We start from the raw sequence: 24460 nt of genomic DNA on the forward strand, positions 1-24460 counted from the left end.
GGGGGTCCTTGCCGTGTCCACTGCGCCATGGTGGCCCCTCTGAGCGCACTGGCGGTCCTCCTGCTCCTCCTGCTTCTGGCGGCGTGCGGAGCGGTGGGCGTCCCCGTGGACAAGGTGAGGCCACTGGCTCTTCATGCCCCGTCCGCCCTTGCTCGTTGTTGTTGTTGTTGCTGCTCGTTGTTGTTCCACGCAGCCGCATTCATTCCCCTACCACCCCACTTCGAGGCTGGAACTACTGAACGACACAACATCCGAGCCCAAAGTAAAAGCGTAATCGGAGCACGTTGAGTCTCGGTGTGGTGTTGGCCTGGCCTCCCCATCCGCTTGTGAACTGAAGATGGAATCATGCTCCCAACTCTGGCCCGGAGAAATTTGTACTCCTAAAAATAAATTCACCGTTTCCCGAAATTAAGAGGGGGGGAGAGGAAAGAGACAGGACTCGTGGTCAAGTGGAGTTCCCTGAGCAAAGTGTTGTGGGGTTTCCACATTCGCATGGAAAACCCCATAGAGTTACCACTGTTCACCAATACATTTTATCGACCCTGCATGGATGATAGGTTGAGTCAACCCCCAACTGGGATGTGAATTGCTCACCTTCCGATTGTGAATCGAGCACGACTGTATGATCACGGTACCACCAATACAGAGAATACAGTCAACACAACTTAATCTGAACCCTACTGCTAACACTTACACGATACTAACCATGTCATCAATCCTAACAATATTCCTTATACTAACCCCTATTGATGGTATCAAATCCCACATATATTAGGGGCCGTCCATAAATGACGTCATGCACATAGGGGGGGGGGGGAACCGACTATAGGAGGTCTGTCGGAGAGACAGCTGTCTTTCCGACAGACCTGTTCTTCACCTGAGGACGGCTGCTTGCGTTGTGGCCGAAACGTCGTGAGAATTGTATTTTATAATGTTTTATTTTTATTATTTTATTATTTCCCTTCTACGTGACTTTACCGAAAGAATCAAGAAGATGAATCCCTGCAGTCACGAAAGCTTTAAATCGAAAAATAAAGGAGTGTTAAATATAATGAGAACAAGATTGGTGCGGCTTGGGGAGGCATTCATCCAGCAGTGGACTGACCATGGCTGATGATGAAATGGCAAAAACGTAATATGACAATGCACGATTGGAACCCGCTCGCTTTCAACTTGGGGGTTAGGGTTAGACTTGGAATTAGTTTTAGCATTCGGGTCATTTGGTCTTGAATTTACTACATTGTGTTGTACTTTGACGTCATTTTGCCTAAGTTGATAAGCCTTTAAGGCCAAAGCTATGACGCTATTGAGCGTGATGTCATCTCGCGGTGTCGCAGCTACGTGACATGGAAAGTCATGACGTGACCCAGGGCCGATTGGGTCACAGTCCACCCCTGTGTGTGTGTGTGTTATAAGCAGTGATGAGCCGACTTTAAACTCGTTTTAACTTTTAATTAGTTGTCCAACTCATGTATCGTGTTGAAAAACAAGAACTGAAACAGCTAAAGTGGCATCGGCCATGGGTGGTGGTGAAACAGTAACGGCACGGAACTGAATTTTGCAATTTAATATGCAAAGAGGCGAGTCCAAAAACTTCAAGCAATATTCCTGAAGGAAGGCTGTGCTCGTTCTCAGCTGTATTGACGATTTTTTTGTTTTGTTGCTGCTGCTGCTACTGTGCTCACGCAGCACCACGGATCTCCCGTGTAAAATAGGCGGCCTACTGCCAAAGCGGGACGATCGTCATCATCACCATCCGTGTAACAAATCAAAATGAACTTAAACTGTGACAACTCCAGGTCCCCTTCATCAAACTCAATCCCCCGCCCTGCGTGTGACGCACATGTAGACGGTTCCTCCACTGCTGTAGCTCTGAACCGACTTTAGGAGCCGGGCTTGTTGTGTGACGCTTGGCGTGTGACGTGTGACACGTGGCGTGTGACAAGTGGAGTGTGACGTGTGGCACGTGGCTTGTGACGTATGATACGTGGAGTGTGTCACGTGCGATACGTGGAGTGTGTCACGCGGCACGTGACACGTGGCGTGTCGTATGACACGTGGAGTGTGGCACGTGACGAGTGACGCGTGGCGTGTGACAAGTGGAGTGTGACGTGTGGCGTGTGACGTGTGATACGTGGCGTGTGTCACGTGGCACGCGACACGTGGCGTGTCGTATGACGCGTGGCGTGTGGCGTACGACACGTGGTGCTGGGCGTGTGCCCGCGTGCACGCAGGCCGGCCCACGCTGCGACCAGGAGGACACGGCCATCGCTCTGCCGGTTCCCGCGGCGGCGTCGAACGGCTCGGCCTCCACAAGAGTGCCGCCCCGCGCCGCCCCCCGCGTGCCACCGCTGTGCCCCGTCGCCTGCTACTGCCCTCCCGACCACCCCGGCGCCATCTACTGCGACGGGCGGGAACTTCACGACGTCCCGCGCATCCCCGCGCGTATCCGGTGGGCCCGGCCCCCCTGTACCCCCCCCCCCCCGTTTCTCCAAGTCCCACCCCAAATTATAGCCACCGCTCAGCATTTTGTTTTTCGTTTTTTATTAGTATATTTAATTGTGGCGCGGATAATGATATTGGCCTGTGAAAACATTTTTCATGATTTACCTTTAAAAAATATGCCGTCCTCAGGTGAAGAACAGGTCTGTCGGAAAGACAGCGCCCTGTTCTTCACCTGAGGACGGCTGCTTGCGTTTAGGCCGAAACGTCGTGAGAATTGTATTTTATTATGTTTAATTTGTATTATTTTATTATTTCACTTCTACGTGACTTTACCGAAAAAACCAAGAAGATGAATCCCTGCAGTCACGAAAGCTTTAAATCGAAATCTAAGGGAGTCTATAGGAGCCTTCAACATTGAAGTCTATGGGAGCCTTTAACTTTGAAGCATATATGAGAATTTAACATTGAAGTCTATGGGAGCCTTTAAGATTGTAATCTATGGGGAGATTTAACATTGAAGTCTATGGTAGCCACTTCGACGTCTCCATTTGTTAATTTACTGACGCGTAATCGCCGTTTGTCTCTCCACGTGCGCATCCGAAGCTTCGCGTACTTACAGAACAACAACATCGAGGCGCTATCGGAGTGCGACCTGCGGGACGCGGGTGGCCTCCTGGGGCTCAACCTCGACGGCAATGTGCTCACGTCCCCCGCGCTGTCCCAGGACATGCTGCGATCGCTCCGGCACCTCTCGCAGCTGCACCTGCAAAGAAACCAACTCACGGAGGTCAGGGATGGAGGGGGGAAGAGGGTGGGTGGGTGGGTAGGAAGTAGGCAGTGAAGCGTTTTGCTTGAATGATCACGATTTTGGCTGGGAGGTGAAATTATAAAAAAAAACGATAATTAGTTTCTGTGTGCCTTTCTTTTATAGAACTGCTATTTGTGTTTAGTTTGTTGTCCTTCCCCGCACCTCCGATTAGCACGGTTGGCTACATATGGTGCAAAAGAAGTTCAGCGTACATATATTCGTCACATGGTTTTCCTTGTAAAAGAGCCTTACCAGCTGAAGTAAAGTCTGAGAGTTTAACAAGTAGGAGCCTTTTGCGACCTATATTATTCATAATAAACGTATTTGGGTTAGATCACGTTAATATAAATGTCCCATTAAACCAGCCACCACCCGACACAGCCAATTAGTAAGGTTTGACACGTCAACAAACCGTGACAATTCGTTACTCGTTCAGCACACCGGTGTGTTGGAGGGTAAACCCACAACATTTCTAATTTAAACATTCAAAGTGTGAGAGCCTGAACGGTGTGTGAATGTTCAGTGGGAGAGAGTTCCCGATGCAGCTGCGGATGAAACGCCGCTGGGCCAGGACGTTCGTGGTTGTGGTGTTACGACGAGCAAATTATTTGTGGCCGTAGACCCGTCGGGCACGGCAAACTGCCGTGGTCGGTGGAGCGCGAAGGGCGGAGAGGTACGGCTGGAGAACCTGAGAGAGCGAACTCGGGGGGCACGCGATTGCGATTTAGTCATCTTCGTCGAGTTATCGCCTCGCCCGTGAAACGACAAGAACCTGAACTGCGCTTGCAGGTGCCTCTGGGTTCCCCGCCTCCCTGGAGGACCTGCGATTGGGGCAGAACCGCATCGCGCTCGTGCCAAAGGGCGCATTCGCCAGGCTGTCGCGGCTGCGCATGCTGGACCTGAGCGCGAATCGGCTGCAGGTCCTGCGGGACGACGCCTTCGCGGGCCTCTCTGCCCTCGTGCAGCTCAACCTGGCCGAGAACCGCTTGCGAGCCATGCCGCCGAAGGTGCCCGCCCGCCCGCCTGCCTACTGCCTACACGCCCACCTGCCTACTGCCTACACGCGGGCACTGGCCAGACATTTGGCATTACTTACCTGCCCCGTTGCTCTCGCGTAAAACATTCACTCCTTTCTTGATTCGGCGCAAAGTCGTTATCCAGACAAGAGATTTCCCCATAGCGTTCATCGAAACAGGGCCTGCTGTAAGGAACCAGATTAACGCGGTGGGGGTGGTTTAGGAAATACATGTTAAAGGCTTAGTTTGTTCCAAGATTATCATTTTCACCCGAAAAACATAGTTTATCATATTTAAACACGCAATTATAATAAATAAACGTCATAAGAACATATTAAAGCATTAATATTAATAGAAACATGGATAAATAATGAATAAACAGAGAATTAAAAATTCGCATGAATAAAATAAAAAAATCTTACCTCAGGCTAAGAAGATGAATGGCTTAAGGGGTTGATGGAGAAGTTGGGGTGGGAGAAAACGAATGTAATTGTTGAACTAATTGTTTTCCTCACTTTCTTGTCTTCACATTCATGTTAGAGGCCATTGTTATTGATCTCATTTAACTTTTAAGTAAAACACCCCACTAAGTATTCAAGGGAGCTGTTTCCATAAGCAACGCACATCACACATCCAAAAGATAGCAGCCAGTAGCTCTCATCAAAGGGCATCGCTGATTGGATGAGGTCTGCTGCTGAGTCCACTTGGGAGCGCTCCGATTGGCCGAAATTAGTGGCCGCGTCATATCGTTAATCAAAAATGTCTCGTAAAATAAAAAAAATGCAGATTGTTAATCGAAAAAACGTTAATCAAGGGCATCGTAAGCCGAGGAACCACTGAATACTGCTTTGTCATGGTTAATACTACTCATCAACTCGCACCGTTTCAAATTCCACAAGTACCTGCTTGGATACAATATGCTGATGTTGCTTATCAGTATCAGAATATTTATTTATACCAAAGGAATCCGATGAGCTATAAAGCTCTTAGTCATGGGTGGCCAGTATGGGCGGGTCAGAACGTTACAACAACAATACAAAACACGATTGAAGTCAAAGCAAAGAAAGGTCAGCAAATCACTTAAGGAATATACGAGTTACAGTCGTACATCGGTATACGACCGCTTTGGAATACGTAGAATTTGGTATACGTCGTGTTTTGACGAGAAAAAAATGTCTTGGGATACGACGTCTTGCTTGGGATACGACGCGCTTGCTAGAACTTGTATGGGTCGGGATGAGTCACCGTGTACCCGCGTAGACCCCGTTCACCACTCCTCCCCTTACTCACCACCATCCTCGTAGGCCATCAACTCCTCTCAGCAAGGTAAAGTGATGTTAAATTGTATTTTTATTTCAATTTATTTTAATTTATTTATGCATTTATTTTAATTTATGTATGCATTTTAGTAATAAGTACTGTCTAAATTATTTTATACAACCCCATTAATGTATAATATGCCATATAAAATATAATTTCTTATACTCTGGAACGGATTATTTCCTTTCCGTTTATTTCTTATGGGAAAAATTCGTTTGGTATACGTCATTTTCGGTATAAGTCCTACCTTCTGGAACGAATTAACGACGTATACCGAGGTACCACTGTAAACGAAACAATTTTATTTTACCAGGAAAAGCTTGTGCCTCTCGTGTTGTCTGGAACCCGTCCCCATCCCACCCCAGCCTCCTTCCGGATTACTCTACCAGCTAATCCTGCGCGACAACGTCATCGAGTCAATACCGGACAATTACCTCGGCTCCTTCCCTCGCCTGGCGTGGCTGGACCTGGGAAAGAACGCCCTTGGGACGCAGCGAGGTGGCAGTGGCGCCGGGGCTGATGCCGGCAGGCCGAGCGCTGGTGGGAACAGCAGCGCGACCGTCACCGCCCGTGGAAGTGTGAGTGTGAGAGATGACGTTGGTGGTGGCGGTGGCGGTGGCACCATCTGCGTCAGCGAGGGTGCCGGTGGAAATAAGAATGCAAGCGATGCCGGTGACGCAGGGAAGAAAGTGGTCGTAACTGGGACCGAGGCCGGCAACAGCAGCTTGTGCGCAGTGAACGTTGCGTCGAAGGCTGACAGAGGAGGCGCCAGTGGAGAGAGACGGATTGGGATTCCGGAGCGAGCGTTCATCTCGCGCTCCCTCATCAACCTGCGCCTCTCCGCAAACCACCTGCAGCACGTGCCCGCGTTCCACAGCAACCTGGTGCAGCTGCACCTGGATGAGAATGACATCGAAGGTGAGAGGGGGAGCCCACGGGTTGCGGGATCTGCTAAGACGTTGCACAGTGAAAGTATTCTTGACCGACACGCTGACAAAGGCTGCAATAACCCTGACGCTTTTTGCGTAGATTATTTTGCGGTTTTGCTGTATAACTCTACGATGTCGCTGTCGGCTTGTATCGTGTGCTTAGGAGCTTCTTCAGGCAATGAATAAGCTCAACGTGGTGAGAAATGTCAAACATCGTGCCAATCAACACGTGGTACAAACTGAAAACATATCCTTGTTATTTAGCTTTTCAAACAGAATCAGAATATTTCTACTGGAGGAATCTCATGAGCTATAAAGAACTTTTTTCACAGATGTCCACTGACATAACAAACACGTTATGTGAGTGGATCTGCAACATATTACTTTCGTGGCCATCTGACATAAAAAAAAAGAATAATAATAATTGACAATGAATGAAGAGGAGACAGCCGATGTGTGACGACGCGCGTCCGTGTGTGCGTGACGTCACATGGACTACTGTGACGCGTGCGTGCGACCCGCCCCCCCCCCCCCGTGTGCGTGCCGACTTGCACCTCCGCACGCCAGACGTGAACACGACCGCCCTCTGCCGGCCCGAGGGCAGGGAGTCCCCGCGCCTCTCTTACTTCCGCCTGGACAAGAACCCCATCATGGAGTCGCCCCAGGCTCCCGTCACTTTGGGCAAGCTCATGCATTGCTTCCCCTACCTGCAGCCCATGCTTTAGCGAGCGCAAGGCAGCGTAATCTGTGCACCACTCAAACGATCGCGCGCACGCACGCGCGCATACACACATGCACACATACACGCATACACGCATGCACACACACACACACGCACGTACCCACACGCACGCATACACACGCATACACACACGCACGCACACACATGCATACACGCACACACGCATGCACACATGCACACACACAGCATGCACACACACACGCACGTACACACACGCACGCACACACAATTTGAGAAAGTTGAACTCTCGAACCGGATATATACACCTGAGGATTTAAAAACGAACTGGTCTGACCAAACTTGAGAAAAGTTATTATGAACCAATTGGAAATCTATCGATTCAGTCTGATCAGGACCAGATGAATGCAGGGGTTTATGAGTTAAACTCTCTTTAACTCGTACAGCGTTATTGTATAATCTATCATTTAATTTCACTGTTGTATCAACGACGTTATTATGCATGTCAATATGTTCGTATTAAACACATTCAAATACCTGTGTGATTTAAAAAAAACTTTATTCTGACAATAAACGCTTAACAGGAGAAACCAAAATAGTGATTTGGAGGTGGTTTTATTTATATGGTTGTTGATGTAGTTGTGTTTTTTTGTTAATGTGGTTGATGATGTGCTTTTTGATCATTTGGTTGTTGATAATGTGGTTGTTGATGAGTTTTTTGTTGATGTGGTTGTTTATGTGGTTGATATTGACGTGGTTGATGATGTGGTGGTTGTTGTTGATTTGGCTTCTTCTCAACTCAAAAGCCAGACTAAATACTGCCCAAAAGGACCTCACAACGCCGGACCCGCAAGCAGGCCCTTCGACGTGTGCCCAGGCATCGGGGGCCTGTTTGTGTGACAGGTCTGGGGTGAGCCGGCAGTATGCACGTGGTTGTTGCTACGCAAGATTGAAGTGCGTCGCGTAAGCGAACCGAGCTGACCTTGGGGTGACGGTCAGCACGCTGGACACTCACAACCCGGAAGGTCGCCGGGTCCATTCGACTTCCCTGGACGGCGTTGTTTAACGACGACAAAATGGCGCAAGCTCCTTAAATTCTTCACGACCGCCACCCCCGCCGCACAACCCTCCGTGCATCCAGTAGCGTCAATGGGTTTCAGCACGGTCGATCACGTGGTGCAAAGCTGTAGGATCGTCGCGTAGGTGAGCTCCTTGAGCCATGGGCAATGAGGGATGCCAATGGTAGGAGTTGTAGAGATGGGAGAGCTGCTGAAACTTCAGCCATAGACTGGCGATGATGGAGACGAAGCACGCGGGGTTTCTTCTGGATGTTGCACGTTCTTGCTGAATTGGGAGGAGGAAGAGGAGGGGCTAACGGCGAAGCCATTTTCGAGATTCTAGCAATCTAGCCTCGGGAGGGAAATGGCACGAAGTGTATAGACCAGCCCAAAGCGAACCTTCGAAAGATATCCATGTGAAGTGGCGCTACCATGTGCGGCGTGTGTGTGGTCCTGCGTTAAGAACGCCGCGCTATAATTATTGCAATTTTCCACTTGTAACACTGCGCTGTTTCCACCGCGCTGACTCTCAAAGAGGCAGAACGACTCAAGGGGCATAAACAACAGGGAAGGCGGTCAGCCATCGCTACCAATAATTGATCGAGATCTGTGGTCCTCCATACATTGAGATGTTTTCAGCCTATTAACGAATAGTTTACATGTGGGAGCAAAGCGGAGACAACCCACGCGTGCGAGGGAGCAACGCTCTATCCCGTACAGATGGAACAGATGGCGTTCCCATTGTCTGTACCGCCCTCTCGTGGCGAGCCAGGGTACGGCAACCTCCTGGGCTCCCACGGGAAGGGCGTTTCACAACATTCGTGCGGTGGTCCACCAACCCTCGCCTCCGCAGTGCTGGATTACGGGCCACGCGCAGTCGCCACCACAAATTGAAGGGACGACTCGGGACTCCATTGTTACAGGCTGTACATACATTTTATTTTCATTTCCACAGCACAGGTCTTCCCATCTCGTCAAGCTATCACGGCATTGCCCCGGGGCGAAATCACGCACTGCTGAGCAGAGCACCCAAGGCTGTGTGTATAAGAGTACATAAAATCTCTCTCCGTCACGTGACTCCGACTTGGGCTCAGTGCGGCGCAATGCAACGCGGTGGGACTGCCTCGCGTTCCGCACTCAGGATGATCGAGCCTCGACTTTATATGCGTATCACTCGCTCGTTAACGACAGCGGTACAGGTGCCACGTATGCCACGACGTGTAGACACGGGTAACACGACATCAAAGCACTAGTTCAGGCAAGACCACAGCCTCCTGCGATTATAATGCGGGAGGAGTTATCAATTGACTGGCATCAACACCACAGTTATTTCTATATATGCAATGTTATCACCATATTGTCTGTGTACTGTGTGGGTAATTGTGTGTCGTGAGTATCTCTCTTAACTAACTCTCATATATTAGCGTCTGTTGGTTTCCAGTTCCAGAAGCACCCACTTCACTTCCCAGTCCTTGCAATGCGCCGAATCTTTTAACGAAACACGTGACGACCGAATGTCAACAGGCAGGCATCAGCATCGACCCCATCGCATGCGACCGTCGAATTTCACCCAGTTACAGGTTTCGTCGCGACTTTGGTTTAGTGCACAAAATCAGTGCGGAATGGTGAAGTTGCAAAAAAAAAATAACTGGCTAAAAGGGGGTGGTGGGAATGCGCGGGGTGCGAGGCATTATCGGCCACGTTTGTGACTGATTCGTACTGAGCTGTCGGGAGGCAAACTCCAGGAATTTCGTACAGCGCAGGATGCCTAACATTCATTTCAGCCGTCGTGTATTAATGCGGCGGCAACCGGATTCCAGACGTCCCCGACGCGTGCTGGAGTGTGTGTAACAAAACAGACGACAAGAAAATCACATCCCATGCTCGAAGACCATCCACGTGGCAATGGAGTTGGGGAATCATTGCTTAGAGTAAATTGCTTGAACGTGCGAGTCAATTACAATGCATGCAGTAGTGTGAGTCCGTTGGGACTGGAAGTTTGATGACATAGTCAAACAATGTTTGGTTCTTTTGGTTTCATAGATCAAACAAGCGGTCACATTGTCATCTTGGTGAATGATCATTCTCGCAAAATATTTACTGTAAATGTGCCACTACCACTTGCACATAAAATCACTTAAGGCGACTTTTGGCCAGTTTGTAAGATGATAAATCTGGCTCAACGCAGTTGGCACAGAACGTTGACCCAATGTTGAATGCCAACTGGGTTGACAAATGCAATATTTCTAAACGCAAACATCGAATGCAGGTAAAAAGTGTTCACAATCTCAATCTTCTCTGGAACAAAAACAATGGCACTACACTGCCTTTGACAGCATGTACGTTCCATCACATTAACTCATTGCGGGTTAGAACGGTGGTACAGTGGTAATTACACTGCACCACGAACGAAACGAACTAAGTTCATCTCCTAGCCACGGTTAACATTAACAGATCGTCAGTCCACGGCGTTGCTTCGTCAGCTGTCTTTGCGTTCCGGGCACCCATCGTTGCACCTCCGATTAGCGCGGTTGGCTACGTACGGTGCGAAATAAGTCCAACCATACGGAACGTACAGCATTCGTCAAATACTGTCGAATACAGGCATCGTATTTCTCTGCGTGCACCTTCACGGTAAACGTAACTCGCTCTGCGTGTGTGGCGTACGAATCGTAAAAGGGTGTGATTACAGTCACCTCGACACAGACATGGGCAGAGGTTTTTTATGGCAATTTGTTTTGCTGTTGCCTGTAATGAACATGGCACCTTAGCTTACCATCACAAACTTCTCACGTGTTTTGGTTTCATCTCAAACAAAAGATTTGTGTGGTCGCGTGGACAAAAATCGCCTTGTCATGAACAAGCTGAATTACTTTTGCCTAGCACGGTCTTTCATCGGTCTTACCGCTAGTCGACTTCGTGCATTATTCGCTGCGCCGAGGGACCACGGGGATTTGAAGAGGAAGAAATTTAGATTTTTTTTTCGCACGAGACACAGAGACAGTCGCCTGTGGAGACACTTAAATTGCCACCGTGTACTCGCGTGGGTAGACAGAGGGCATCTTGTGAGTGGCCTTTGTAGCCATGTAGAATGCAGCTCATGCGTGGCCTAAATCCTGGCTTGAGCCCCTTCCATTATTACTTTCAATTTAGTCCAACACCAGGAGCCGCATGTATATTGCAATAATACTCCCTGTCAATAATTGTATAAGGCCTTCAATAAAATAAAATAAAAATCACGAAGTGCGCTCAACATGTCTTCATAGAGCACACGGATTGTCACAATATCAATTCAAGGGCGCGGTCATGAATTACACAATTTGGATGGGTACTCTTACATTGTATCTCGGCTCTAGAGGATCATATTTGTTAATAAGTATAACCCGTAAAAACAAAGTTTTTCACTCTAAATCCTTTATATGCGTGGCGGCTAGAGTCCTCTGGTCCTCTGGCTTGAGATGGCTGCCACCTATGGGTCAGATGATTGTCTGCCACCATTAAGCAATTGGTAATTAAATATTTAAGTTGTTTTCCCTAAACAGTGTAAAATTTTGGAAAAAAATATTTCACGAACATTAATTGTCTGGCACAACGAGTCTGTGTGCAAAATGTCAGCTCGATTGGATCACGGGAAGTGGGTTAAAAAACGACCGAAAGATCTGCACGGTCCTAAGCAAGCACGCAAGCACGCAAGCAAGCGAACTTAATATGAAGGATTTAAAAAGGAGACACCCCTCCTGGCTAACCCGCTGCTGTTTGGGGGTGAGAGACGCGCTCCCGCCAGAGATGCCTATTTCTGGCAGTGGCGTCAAAATCATGAAAGTGGCTTCACGCAGTGAGACAGTGGTCAGTGCATTAGTGCCACTGACGTTACCCCCCCCCCCCACCCCACCCAGTGCCGGATGATCCTAGTCGCAAAAGTAGCTACACATATGTAGCTACACATATGTAGCTACATATATGTAGCTTCACATATGTAGCTACACATATGTAGCTTCACATATGTAGCTACTACACATGTAGTAGCTACACGTGTAGTAGCTACACATGTAGTAGCTACGGCCCCGCACCTTTAAGGGCCCCGCGCTAAATGCTTTCAAGCTATCAATTCCGGTTCAGTGATTCTGCACTTGCTCGATGACTATAGTACTATACCGCCTTCAACTTTTATGAACGACTGGGTGTTTAAGGTTAGCGATGTGTCGTATTATCTGGCTGTATAGCAAATGAAAAAATACAATTACTTTACCAAGCAAGTAAAAACAATTGTGTTTTTATATTTATACGTGTTTTTTTTACGTAGGGTTCCTTTACAACATCGTGCTACAGGCCCCGCACTAGCTTCATCTGGCACTGCCCCCACCCCAGTTGAATCCAACAGCTCTGTACTACCTACGCCAAAAAAAATCAGACGAGGCGTCGCCACTTAACCCAGGAGGAATCTCTTGTATGCGACCTATAAAGCAGCCTAAAGCATCCATTCCGAGATGAGGGTCGATTGGCAATACCTCCGGGAGCTGAATGCCGATGTCGAGTTTCTGCCGTGTAGTTTTTCGATTCCACAGTTGAAGGCGCGCAGCCTACAGTCGTGTAACTCTTTAATGAAATACAACTAGAGAGTCATTCTCAATCCAACCATCAATGAAGGCCTCTCTAAGCCATGCCAGTTATGGGTTTTTTGTGTGATTTACACAACATCACTGCGCTGGTCAGTGCCAGCTGATGAAGGGCCAGGGGACCGGAGTGGCCTAGAGGGCGCCGGACCGGTTCAGATGTCACTCGCCACCAATGTTAGTCAGAGCCGGGATTTGAACTCAGGTGGCCAGGTTCGTAACACATTGCACCACCAAATCACTGTTCCACCACTCGATCCTTCCTGGATAAAAAAATGAATCTGTGCAATACGTAAGCAATTTTTGAAAGGGATTGCAATGGGTGCTGATTGGCTTGCGTGGGCGAGTGGTGTGTGTGTGTGGTTGTGTGTGGTTATGTGTGGTGTGTGTGTGGTTGTGTGTGGTGTGTGTGGTTGTGTGTGGTTGTATGTGGTGTGTGTGGTCTGTTTGGTTGTCTGTGCCATGTGGTAGGCATGTAACAATCCCCCCGACCCTCGATCCAGTCAACCGAGTCATTCGCGAATGCAATGTGTCCATAAACTCCGCAGGGTTTCTACAAAAAAGTCGTTTAAAATGATCAAACCAATGATCAATCATAATTCGAAGCGTGTATTCTTACGCTCGTTTTTTGGTCGGGCGGCTCAAAAGTTGAGTGAGAGCAGTGCACGCAGCCGCCCATGGATTAAACCGAATTCTCAAGTGCATTATTGCGTTGATGTTCTCAGCTCGGTCTCCAATTACTGGCAAAAAATAATGACATGGATTTTTTTCATTCATTTTGCACTTAAATTTGCCTGAATTCCAAGCCTGAGAATTAAACGTCAATTTGCCATGCAACTGACATTGCCCTCTGTAGCAGGGTAGGGAGAGAGGTTCTGCTCACGAGTGTGGATAAGAGATCACTTGAGGGATTTCCATAGCAGTTCCGTGAAGTCTACTCCTACGGGATGTTATTTTCAAACACAGGGTGGCGATGCATTTATCTGCAAGATTTCCAAATGGATTCTTTGTCGCGTGACATGATGGGGATAACATTGGTGGAAAAGACTCAACACAATCCCTTTAAATATATTAATTACTTAATACACTAATTTCTATGTGTCGAGTATGTGACCAGATGCTCGAGATTATGACAGTGCATTGATTAACATCAATTCCTAAGGCTCACGATACAAACATAGAATCAAGTACGAATCACTTATGTTTTTCGATATATGCAAATTGTATGAAAATCTTACGCTAATCCTTCATTTAGGCGAACGTAGCAAACAAAGTAATCTCCAAGCGAAATAAAACAAAAATGAGAAGCAATAGAAAAGGCGTTGGAGAAAAAACTTCACACAAGAAACGATCCTTGAACTGCAATGATTCATCGAACTACTGTCCGGTACGTGTAGGGGTCAATCATCACCATCATCACCACACGCCCACGACCGGCCGGGGGTTGTGTGTGGTGTTCGTGGTGTCTGGTACGTTTGTGCACCCACTGTGTGTTGTGTGTGTGGCGTGTTGTGCGTGTACACACTGCGTATGGTGTGTGAGTGGTGGGTGTGGCCTGTGTGTGGTTCGGGTGCTCAAACTGTGTGCGGTGTGAGTCGTGGATGCCTGGCGTTTACTCGCTGTGAATGGTGTGTGAGTCGTGGTTGCGGTGCGTTTACTCGCCATGCGTGGTGTGTGCAGGGCCGGATCGAGGCGTGGGGGCTTCAGGGGCCTCCGCCAGCTGGAGGGCCTCCAGAGATGAAGTGAAAAGTGATTTCACTTGTGAATGCTGAATTTTATTTGTTGTTAGCCTTGGAAAAAGACATTTTATTTTTCTTTAACTTTCTTTTCCTTTTGAAAATATTACTGGGGGCCTCACAGTGCCTGTAGCCCAGGGGCCTACACAATCTTAATCCGGCCCTGGGTGTGAGTGGTGTGTATGCTCAATGTGTGGTGTGTGAGTGGTGCGTGTGTCCACTGTGTGGTGTGAGTGGTGTGTGGTGTGTGAGTGGGGCGTGTGTTCACTGTGTGGTGTGAGTGGTGTGTGGTGTGTGAGTGGAGCGTGTGTTCACTGTGTGGTGTGTGAGTGGGGCGTGTGTTCACTGTGGGGTGTGAGTGGTGTGTATTTTCAGTGTGTAGTGTGAGTGGGGCGTGTGTTCACTGTGTGGTGTGTTCACTGTGTGTGGTGTGAGTGGTGTGTATTTTCAGTGTGTGGGGTGTGAGTGGTGTGTATGCTCACGGTGTATGTTGCGTGAGTGGCGCGTGTACTCGGTGTGTATGATGATGTGTGGCATGCGAGCGGTGGGTGTGATCGCCGCGTGCGGCGTGAGTGGCGCGGTTTGGGTTATGGAAACGCGAGGCGGTGGCGGTGGCGGGCGGTCACCGCCTCTCAGTCGTCGCTGCCGATGACGGCGGGCGACTTGGCGGAGCGCGTGATGGGCACGGCGCGCTCGGCGGGTGCCGCGCTGGGCGGGTGCAGCGGCGCGCGCACGCTCAGCACCCCGTCCGGGGACAGCGCCGCCGCCACGGCGCCCGCGTCGGCGCTCGTGGGGAGGCGGTAGCGGCGTCGGAACTCTCGCGAGATGAAGCCGTGCTCGTCCTGCGGCGGGTGGGGGGGGCGAGATGTTAGCTACCTCGCCTGGTAGGCAGGAGCTCGTGGGTTCGATCCCGACCCTGACGCCTGCTGCTGTATATTTGGAGTTTGCGTGTCTCTCATCATCATCGTCATCACGGTGGCTAGGAGATGTTAACTACCTCGCCTGGTATGCAGGAGGTCGTGGGTTCGATCCCGACCCTGACGCCTGCTGCTGTATATTTGGAGTCTGCGTCTCTCTCTCATCATCATCACGGTGGCTAGGAGATGTTAACTACCTCGCCTGGTATGCAGGAGGTCGTGGGTTCGATCCCGACCCTGACGCCCACGCTTTGAAGGCGTTGGGGTTGTGGTTAGCCCCGGGCCCCGCATTATGAACAACAAAAATTCTAATTTTAAAAACGCCGCCGTCGTCGTTTCGTTTGGGGACTTTCAAAGCCAAGGAGCCCCCCAGTCGCTCGCCTCGTGACAACGGCCGTCGGGGCCGGGCACCCCCCCCCCCCCCCACGTGTTGCGCCTTTTGCCGTCGGTTACCTGTCGCTCCTCGTGCTTGGCGTAGACCTCGATGAAGTCGTCCACCACCTTGACGCCCAACTCCTCGGGCGCGAAGTGCTTCACGTCCAGATGCACGGCGAACTGATCCTCGTCGAGGCGCATCTGTGCGAGCCACGTGACACGCCCACACCACAGCACGTGCCACGAGCCACGTGACACAAGCCACGCCCACACCACAGCACGTGTCACGAGCCACGTGGACGACGACACGCATTGCTTTTCCCCCAGTCGCAGGTGGGATAATCGCGATGTCTATACAACTATTATAATTGTATAAACTATTTTGAATATTATTTTATCAGGCAAGGCTCACTGAGCTATATAGAGCACTATCACAAATGATAGCCCAACGAAGTGGCTTATCGCGTGGACATGCATAGCAGCCAAATACTCTAAACGCGTGATGTTGATTATCAATGTGGAAGGAAAAACCGGAGCGCTCGGAGAAAATCCACGTGACCACGGGGAGAGAGACACGCAAACTCCAAATATAGAGCAGGCGTCAGGGTCGGGATCGAACCCACGACCTCCTGCCTACCAGGCGGGGTAGTTAACATCTCCGAGCCACTGCGCTCTTCTTTCGTTTCGCCCCTCGTCCGCGTTCGCATCACGGCGCGAAATGAATTCTCTCGCGCTTGTGATTCGTCATTGATTTTACACGTCGCTCGGCGTGTGGAAGACTGTGTGTCGTACGCACCCTCCGCCACCCAACACTGAGGCAACGAATGAACTTGGCGCGTGAATGAACGTGCCGATGCATTACGCACATTTAACTTACGCGATCTGACCCAAATAAAATAAGTAAAAAATTACGGCTCATAATATTGGTCGCAAGAAGGCAACGCGTTATCATTCCGCTTATGTTGCCGCAGGCTAATGCCATCGAACAGAGGCCACCACCAACTCGCTACACTCGAATCGGCACGTTTGAAACAGCGGCGACGTCCTCAAAGTCTCCCGTCACCTCGGTGGCGCTGGCTCGCTGCTCATCCGATCTCGTCGGTCATCCGGTCACCTCGTCGTTCATAATCATTTAAAACAAATGTCCGGTCGGCGAACGGACTCCGCGCGAACGCGTGGATTTGGGTTCACGTGTAACGGTGGACGGGGGGTGGCGGGGCGGGGTGGTGATTTGTTGAGGTGGTCACCTCAGAGAGGCCGCTCCTCAGGCGAGCCTCGGGGTTGTCTTTGCTCCCATCGGGCCCCCCAGACGCAGGAGGCACCTGGAGAGGTGAGAGGTCACCGCAGAGGGCGGCGTGAGCGAGCGGCTGTGAATCCGGAGCGCCGAGTCAAGATCAGCCCCCCGTGATCCACTCGCCCACGCGTGATCCCGTGCATCGTCGACATCTCCATGACGATTGGATTTGAGAATTGCCGTCGTCGTCACCTTCACTGACTGATGCCCCGTCTGCACTGCAATGTCTTCGTGCCGTCTGTCTTTGTACCGACCTGTCTCATTTGTACTGCGTCTTAGTTGATGAAGTCTGTAATGTCTACGTTGTAACTGCTCGTATTGCTCGCTCTTGAGTACTGCCAGTATTGCCTATCTTGTGTGCGTTGTCTCTGTTGTGCTGTTTTGATTAACTTGATTTGGTTGCACCCTTTTTCTTTGTTCTAACCATTAGGCAAGTGAAAATATTTACGTAAACTTTGTGTAAGCCAGAAATAATTTAAATAAGAAACGTCTGTCAACATAATTGTATACGTGTATGCTGAGCGTAAGAATCTACTTTTAATCTATAAATAGAGGGAATCATTGCATGCCTATCTGCCAGCCTCTATAACTATCCAGCAACATCGACTTCCACTCACGCGTCAATAACGCACTGCGCGCCGTGCACAGCTACCGCTTGAGTGACATTGTCACTGGTGCATTGTCGTGAATTATTAAAATCGACTTCATGTAACGACAAGCGATCATCCCAACAAAACATTCCCAAGTATTCTCTATACATATACTTCACCCACAGTACGTGCGTATGCATGCTGAACTTCTATCAGCTGATTCAGCTGTACGCCCTCTATAAAATCTGTGCTTCTTGCAGCTGTGGGCGCTGCTCCCAGCCAATGCATGTAAGTATATTGAACGTCTTTCGCACCGTACGTAGCCAACCGTGCCAATCAGCGATATTAAAAGAAGATTTAACACCAACCCAGCCCGATTAAACGTAGGAGCTAGCGTGCCATACATGTAAAATAACAAGACGGAACAACGTGTTGCTTTTGGCGATGTGGAAGTGTAACCAACAAACAAATCGCACATCGCTCCGAAATCCATCAGTGGTGGTTCCACGGCTGCCTCAGCTCCCTAGACATATATCCACGATTTATTCATTCGTTTAGATTACTTTGACTATTTTGCTGGCTATAAATGTCTAAATGATGTGGCCACTTTGTTGAGCTATCATTTGTGGCCAGGTCGCTTTTGAAAAATAATGCCTCAGCGGGGCTTTGCCTGGTAGGATGAATGTGCGTTTGGGTGATTTGTTTACCTTTCTTGTTGTTTACACTCCTACCGTGTTTATTTTACTGTTTGTTGTGGTAACGCTCTTACCCGCCCCTACTGGACATCTGTGAAAAAGAGCTTTATAGCTTATCGGATTCCGCCAGTATAAATAAATGTTCAAAATATAGTATATTATATTTACTGTCGTAGCCATTTAAATGGTTCCCAATATTTATGTCTCTCAATTCGCCTCTATATGTCTGTTACCTCTGTATTATGGTGAACTTATCTCGCACCGCACGTAGCCAACCGCGCTGATGGGAGTTGCGTGGGAAATGTAGGGTTGGGAGAGTGGAGAACACATCTCCGATGGCTTATCTGAAACTGCTGTCACTGAATCTTTGACATCGGCTTCGGTTAGGTGTGGCACATTCTGCTGAGTGACAACGGTGATGTTTGAAGCCGTGGGTCAGATGGCGATGGCTGCGGTGGTGTTCGTGGTGGTGAGAGCGGTTGTTTGTGGTGATTGTGGTCGTGAAGGCAGTTGTGGTTGTGGTAGTAGTGGTTCAGGAGCGCACATAGCCTGGCACAAGTGCTGTGATGACGTCAACCCCACTAAGTGGCGAATGGCGGCTGCTGTTGTCAAGCGTGTCTGTGCCAAAATTCTGAATGACTTAATTAACCAAAGCCAGACCCTTCTTTTGGACAAGGAGCTCAATAATTAAAATACAAATCTTATAGGGAGTGGGAAAAAAGCGCTGTTCCTCGCAAAATCAGGAATCTAAGGACAACCACGCACCATCTCGTGCACTGACTTCATCTTCCTGCAGTGTCGGATATCACTCGATTTGGGCCATGTCTCCTATCCATGTGAATCTCTCACGTAGACCCCCCCCCCTCCCACTCCTGCGTGATCCACCATCTCACTATCATCAATATTATTATCATCGCTTGTTGACCCAGAAACGTTCCACCAAGTCACAAGCCTCTTTTTTCACGCTGGAGGGCCCTGCCACGTTTTTTTCTCAGTTGGGTGGCGATATTTCCGCTCTGTATAATCACGATTGAGTCTTTTGCAGGGGGATGTTTGGCAGATACCAGTTCCGTTGGATGCTTAATTAAGTGAACTTGCATTGACAGCGTATACATATACTGTCTATTCCAATTAACTAATTTGTAATCGTCTCCGTTTGTCGCATTTGCCAGCTCCACCTCGAAGCCTCCGCAGCCATTCCAAGGCGTGTGCCGTGGAGCTCGCGCTCAACCTCCCAGTGGCCACAACCGTAGCCCGAACACGAACCCGTTAGTTCGTCAGCCAGCCACGAGTCACCTGACCCTCCCCGCGTAGCTCGTCCCTATTCCTATAGCACTTGCTTATTCCTGTTTAGCATTTGCGTGCACATAAACGCATCCCCTTATCTCTTTCTGTCCCATTAAATTTTTTTCCCAAAACCAACGTGACGCCCTGGGCCCCGGTTGCTGCCAACGTGGGGGTCTTCAGCCTCGTCCCGCGCAGCGCCATCGCGACTACGCCACTTTGTCCGTGGGTTTGCCCACACGCAATGCGTTGTACTGCACGTGCTATTGCACCATCCAGACCAAATGCTCGTCGCACAATTGCTCGCAATTCAATATTTAATGCTGCTATTATTTTATCGTTAGTTTATTTTTTTGTCGTGGGTTTTTTTTCTTTTTAAGTCCTGGTAGTTGCGAACGGATAATTGCATTTTAACCCTGTGATCTGTTCCTGTTTTAAATAACGCGTAGACCTTTCCTCCTCATGCGTTTTTATTTAACCAAATCATGACATCCATTCCATTTCCTCCTCTGTGCATGAGGTATCTGCTATGGCTATGGCTGTGGCGACGCCCCATGTGTGAGCGATTTCCCTCTGGAACCGTTTCATATTCCATTCATTGGCCGGCATGCTGTGGCTCTGTCAACCGCCGCATTGATGTCAACCCGGGCAACAATGATAATAAATCCGCCCCTCTCGTGCCCGCATTAGCAACAGAAATAATTAATCTTCAATCCGGCAGCATTCGATACATCTTCAGTTCAGTTGTGAATGGAAAGATGCATTAGCCTTGTGATCTGCACCAGCTTTAAATAAGGGGTAGAACATTCCTCTGTATGCGTTTCATTAAACCAGCTCCTTATGTCCGTCCGATTTCCTCCTCTGTGCACGGAGTATCTGCTATGGCTGTGACGACGCCCCCGCACCTTCGATTAACACGGTTGGTTACGTACGGTGCGAAAGAAGTTCAACATACATACATGCATCGGCCGACACCTCTGGCAACACACAGGCTTACACAGGCTGGCAGCAGCGCTCGCAGCTGCAAGATATATATCTGTGATACAGGGCGTACAGTACAGCTGAATCCCAGTGATTGAGTTCAGGACCCGGGACAGCGCCCGCGCCCAGGAGCCAGCACCGGCTGCGAATTCCACACCAACTCCACCACCACCACCAAGCACAACCACGGCTGTGCCCTGCTGTATTCTGCCACAGGTGCTGCTGCAATTCCTACAATGCCTGCCCCATCGCGCAGTGTCGCTGCCGTTACTCTGCAATCTCCCTCCCCATTGCAATCTCCCATCCCGGCGCACAACCGCCGTACTCATCCGCAACCCCCCCACCCCCGCAACCGGCTCCCCCAGGCACCAGCTTCTTGCCCGGCCTCTCTATGGCCGCCGCCTCCCCCCGCAGCTCTGTCGCGGTGTGTCCCCCCGTTCCCTCTACGCAACTCACATCGCTCCGCGTAGCCGGCCAGCCCGGTTCGCGCCAGTAGAGCGGCGAGAAGATGGAGCCCAGGGTGCCGGGCAGAGCGCACGCGTCCCTGGGGAGCAGCCCCTCGCCGAAGTGCTGGTCGAAGACGCGCGCCGGGAAGAAGAGCGGCGAGCCGAACGGGTGACGAAGCCACGGGTGCTGGATGTCGATGTCCATGACGGAGGCGCGGGATACAACCGTGACAGGCAGGAGCGGGGTGGGGGCAGAGGCGAAGCGTGTGGAGCGAGACGCTCGTCCGTCCGGGATCTCTCCCTCCTCCTCCTCCTCTCGCGCTCTCTCTCTCTCTCTGCTACCTCCGTCTGTCTCCTCCCGCCCTCTCGCCGCGCTGTGATCTCTCTCTCTCTCCGTGCTCTCCCTCCCTCCCTCCGCTCTCACTGCCTGCTTGCACTCTCCGTTCCTTTCCCTCTCTCTGCCCCCCTCCCTCTCCGCTACCTCGCTCTCCTCTCTCCCTCCCGGCCTGCCCTCGCTTCTCCAGATTGCTGTTCACTCCCTTCTCGATCCCTACTTGCCCCCTCCCCTCCTCCTTCTCCACTCTCCTTCTCTCTGCCCGCTCCCCTTGCCTCTCTCTCTACGACAACCCTCCCGTCTCTCCCTCCTTCTGCTCTCTCTCTTCTCTCCGCTCGCGAGCTCTGCTTCCACCTCTCTCCCTCCGCCGCGTGTCTCTCCTCTCCCCTTCTGCTCTCTCCATTAACTCTCCCCGTTTCCTTCATCCTCATATCTCATCTCACTCACCCGTAATGCCTTCCTCTGTCTCTCCCCTCCCCCACGTTCCCCTCCTTCATTCTCTCTCCACTCTCCCCCACGTGTATTTTTGCATTATTTCCACCCCCCACATCTCCCACCTCCACTCTTACCCGCTCTCGTTTGCTCTCCTCACCACCCCCCATCTCTCTGCCTCTCCACTCTCCCTCGCATTATCCCCCCAGCCTCTGCCTGGATGTTGGTGAGGGCGGTGCCTGGCGACAATTCCAGACGGGATCGATTGTTGCAGCATCGCATTCGTTTCGAGAATGTGCGAGGTTGTGCCCCTGCAGAAGCGGGCTGCACGGATGAGTATCCTCTCGTGCAATCATGCCGATCAAAATAATCGTAAACAGACCATAATCAGAATAATACGCATGCGATAACAATGATAATAGCCATGCCATAAAAACAATAATACACATTACATAATAATACTACTAATAGCTAGGCCATAATAATACACATTCCATAATATCAATGATAACAGCCAGGCCATAATAACAATAGTACACATTCCATAATAACACTGACAATAGCTAGGCCATAATAAGAGCCAGATTATTTATTCACAAAATCTCGATTGTGATACGAAACATTTCTGGAAGCCCCGCGTTCCGGCATTTTTTTCTTAAAGACATTTAATAGCCCATTTATACACGTAAAATACGCTTTTAGCTTAGCTAAATAAATACAAATGCAATTAATTAAACCATATATATCATGTACAAGAGATGCGCTCAATTCTCGCGTCCGTTGTCTAAAAAAATAAAAACATTACTCTCTCACGCACAAATTACAGATTTAATTGTGCAGCTGCTGCTGTTATGAGTTGTGAGATTAGCCGAGGTGACCACCCCTTCTTTCATGGTCGTTCGCGGTTCAGATGAAGGCTCGAGTCATCGCGGCAGGGCAGGGCCGTGCACCATGGCACCACGGGCTCGAGGCACTCACGACGAAGCGTGACGATGGCAATGAGGACCGCCTCGTCGAGGGACAGCAAACATCACTGGAGGCCGGGGACGAGGCTGAAGAGTGACAATCGACAAGCGCAGGACATCTTCAGAGATCAGAAAGGAAACATCTCGAATATTTAACGAGCAGGAGGCTTTCGCGACCGATATTATTCATAATGAAGGTTTCTGGGTTAGATCGCGAAAGTGTAAATGTTGTGTCGTAGCCCTCCACCACCCGACACAGCCAGTAAGGGATTTGTCACGTGAACAAAACGCGCCAGTGAGTGGCCACTTCAGCCCGCCGGTGTGTTGGAGAGTAAACACACAACATTTACAATTCCTCACACTGCTGCGCTTCTCAACACCGTGGCCGTGATGCTTTCCATTTCTTTAGCACGCTTTTTTATTCCGATATTGGGAAGCCGTTGGAGCTATGCACTTTTACATCGTATAAGGTCGTGCTGCATTACACACAAGTGCTTTACCACAAATGCACCACGATACCACGCTCATCTCGTCAAGGAGCGTAAACCATCACGTGAACTCTGCTCATCCTTGCAAGCAGACTTTGGCTAATCATCGAACAAAGGCGGCGGTCACCGCATCGCGCGCTTTCAGCTGCACTTCTTTGCGGCCGTCTGGAACGCTCTTCCTTCCGAGATAATGGAGCCACTGAAGCTGTGCACTTTTAAATCTCGATTGAAAACTCATTTAATTAGAACTGCTTTTTGTGTTTAGTCTGTTGTCCTTCCCCCGCACCTCCGATTACCACGTTGGCTATGTACTGTGCGAAAGAAGTTCAACACGCGTACATAATATGCATTCATTCAAATCGCAAGGGCTTGTTCGAGAGCGTTATAGAATGCGTGCATTTCCTTAAATACATTTTCGTCCTTGATTTGCATGAGGTTGAAAACACACACATATACAGTCGCCACAATGTTGCTCTCCTAACACCCACTCGTGACCTTGACTGGTAAACATATTCCTAATTTCGTAACCACACATTTCTCTTCATCTCACTAAGCCGATTTGTGCCCAAATATCACGTGATATGCCTTGGGAAGTATTTACTTTCGGCAGAAAAAAACCCCTAGCGGATTAACACAATCCGCTTGTCCACGGCAATTACTCTCCCGTGCTGTGAGTGTGCGGCGAGTTCAGTCGCGGAGGGTGATTCTGAGTCCAAGCGCCGGCTGAGAGAGAAGTCGTGCTCGGTTGGACTGGGCGGTGGATGACTTTGCGTCGAAACGGAGGCCCCCTCGCGCCCCAGCTGTCTTGGCTGGGCCATTGCAGCTCGCTGCAGTTCCGAGTCGGGTTGGCAGTGTCCCGGAGTTTTCTGGCTCTGGCTCCGCTGGCTCTGATGGCTCACTCAGCACCAGCTCCAGGCTGGCTCCAGCCTGGCTCTGATGACTCACTCAGCACCAGCTCCAGGCTGGCTCCAGGCTGGCTCTGATGACTCACTCAGCACCAGCTCCAAGCTGCCTCAGGCTGGCTCTGATGGCTC

The 24460-nt window shown here is 49.9% G+C and overlaps 2 protein-coding genes across 2 annotated transcripts; one reads left to right on the forward strand and one right to left on the reverse strand.

The window, feature by feature from the left end:
- LOC133356775 (keratocan-like) lies at positions 1 to 7800 on the forward strand. Its single transcript, XM_061574445.1, is given in 7 exon segments — positions 1 to 114; positions 2235 to 2452; positions 3049 to 3232; positions 4043 to 4050; positions 4053 to 4260; positions 5955 to 6507; positions 7086 to 7800. Coding segments are annotated over 7 exon segments (1416 nt in total). The 5' UTR covers positions 1 to 27; the 3' UTR covers positions 7244 to 7800.
- A 5057-nt stretch (positions 7801 to 12857) lies between these two features.
- Positions 12858 to 21684, reverse strand: LOC133356771 (alpha-crystallin A chain-like). The gene is made up of 4 exons (XM_061574437.1): positions 21218 to 21684; positions 17165 to 17239; positions 15996 to 16118; positions 12858 to 15467 (listed from the first exon to the last, which is right to left on the reverse strand). The coding sequence occupies exons 1-4, from the start codon at positions 21410 to 21412 to the stop codon at positions 15258 to 15260; spliced, it is 603 nt and encodes a 200-aa protein (XP_061430421.1). The 5' UTR covers positions 21413 to 21684; the 3' UTR covers positions 12858 to 15257.
- Between the last annotated feature and the right edge of the window lie 2776 nt (positions 21685 to 24460).

Source organism: Lethenteron reissneri, chromosome 55 (assembly GCF_015708825.2).
Source record: "Lethenteron reissneri isolate LAM-NWPU_2019-01 chromosome 55, ASM1570882v1, whole genome shotgun sequence".
Lineage (NCBI taxonomy): Eukaryota > Metazoa > Chordata > Hyperoartia > Petromyzontiformes > Petromyzontidae > Lethenteron > Lethenteron reissneri.

Bases quoted from the DNA above. Each gene is read 5' to 3' on its own strand.
- LOC133356771 (XM_061574437.1), bottom strand. From the start codon at position 21,412: ATGGACATCGACATCCAGCACCCGTGGCTTCGTCACCCGTTCGGCTCG. The intron at 16,119-17,164 runs GTGACCACCTCA...TGGCTCGCACAG, and splicing joins TGAGGAGCGGCCTCTCTGAG to ATGCGCCTCGACGAGGATCA. The intron at 15,468-15,995 runs GTAACCGACGGC...CACCCGCCGCAG, and splicing joins CCAAGCACGAGGAGCGACAG to GACGAGCACGGCTTCATCTC.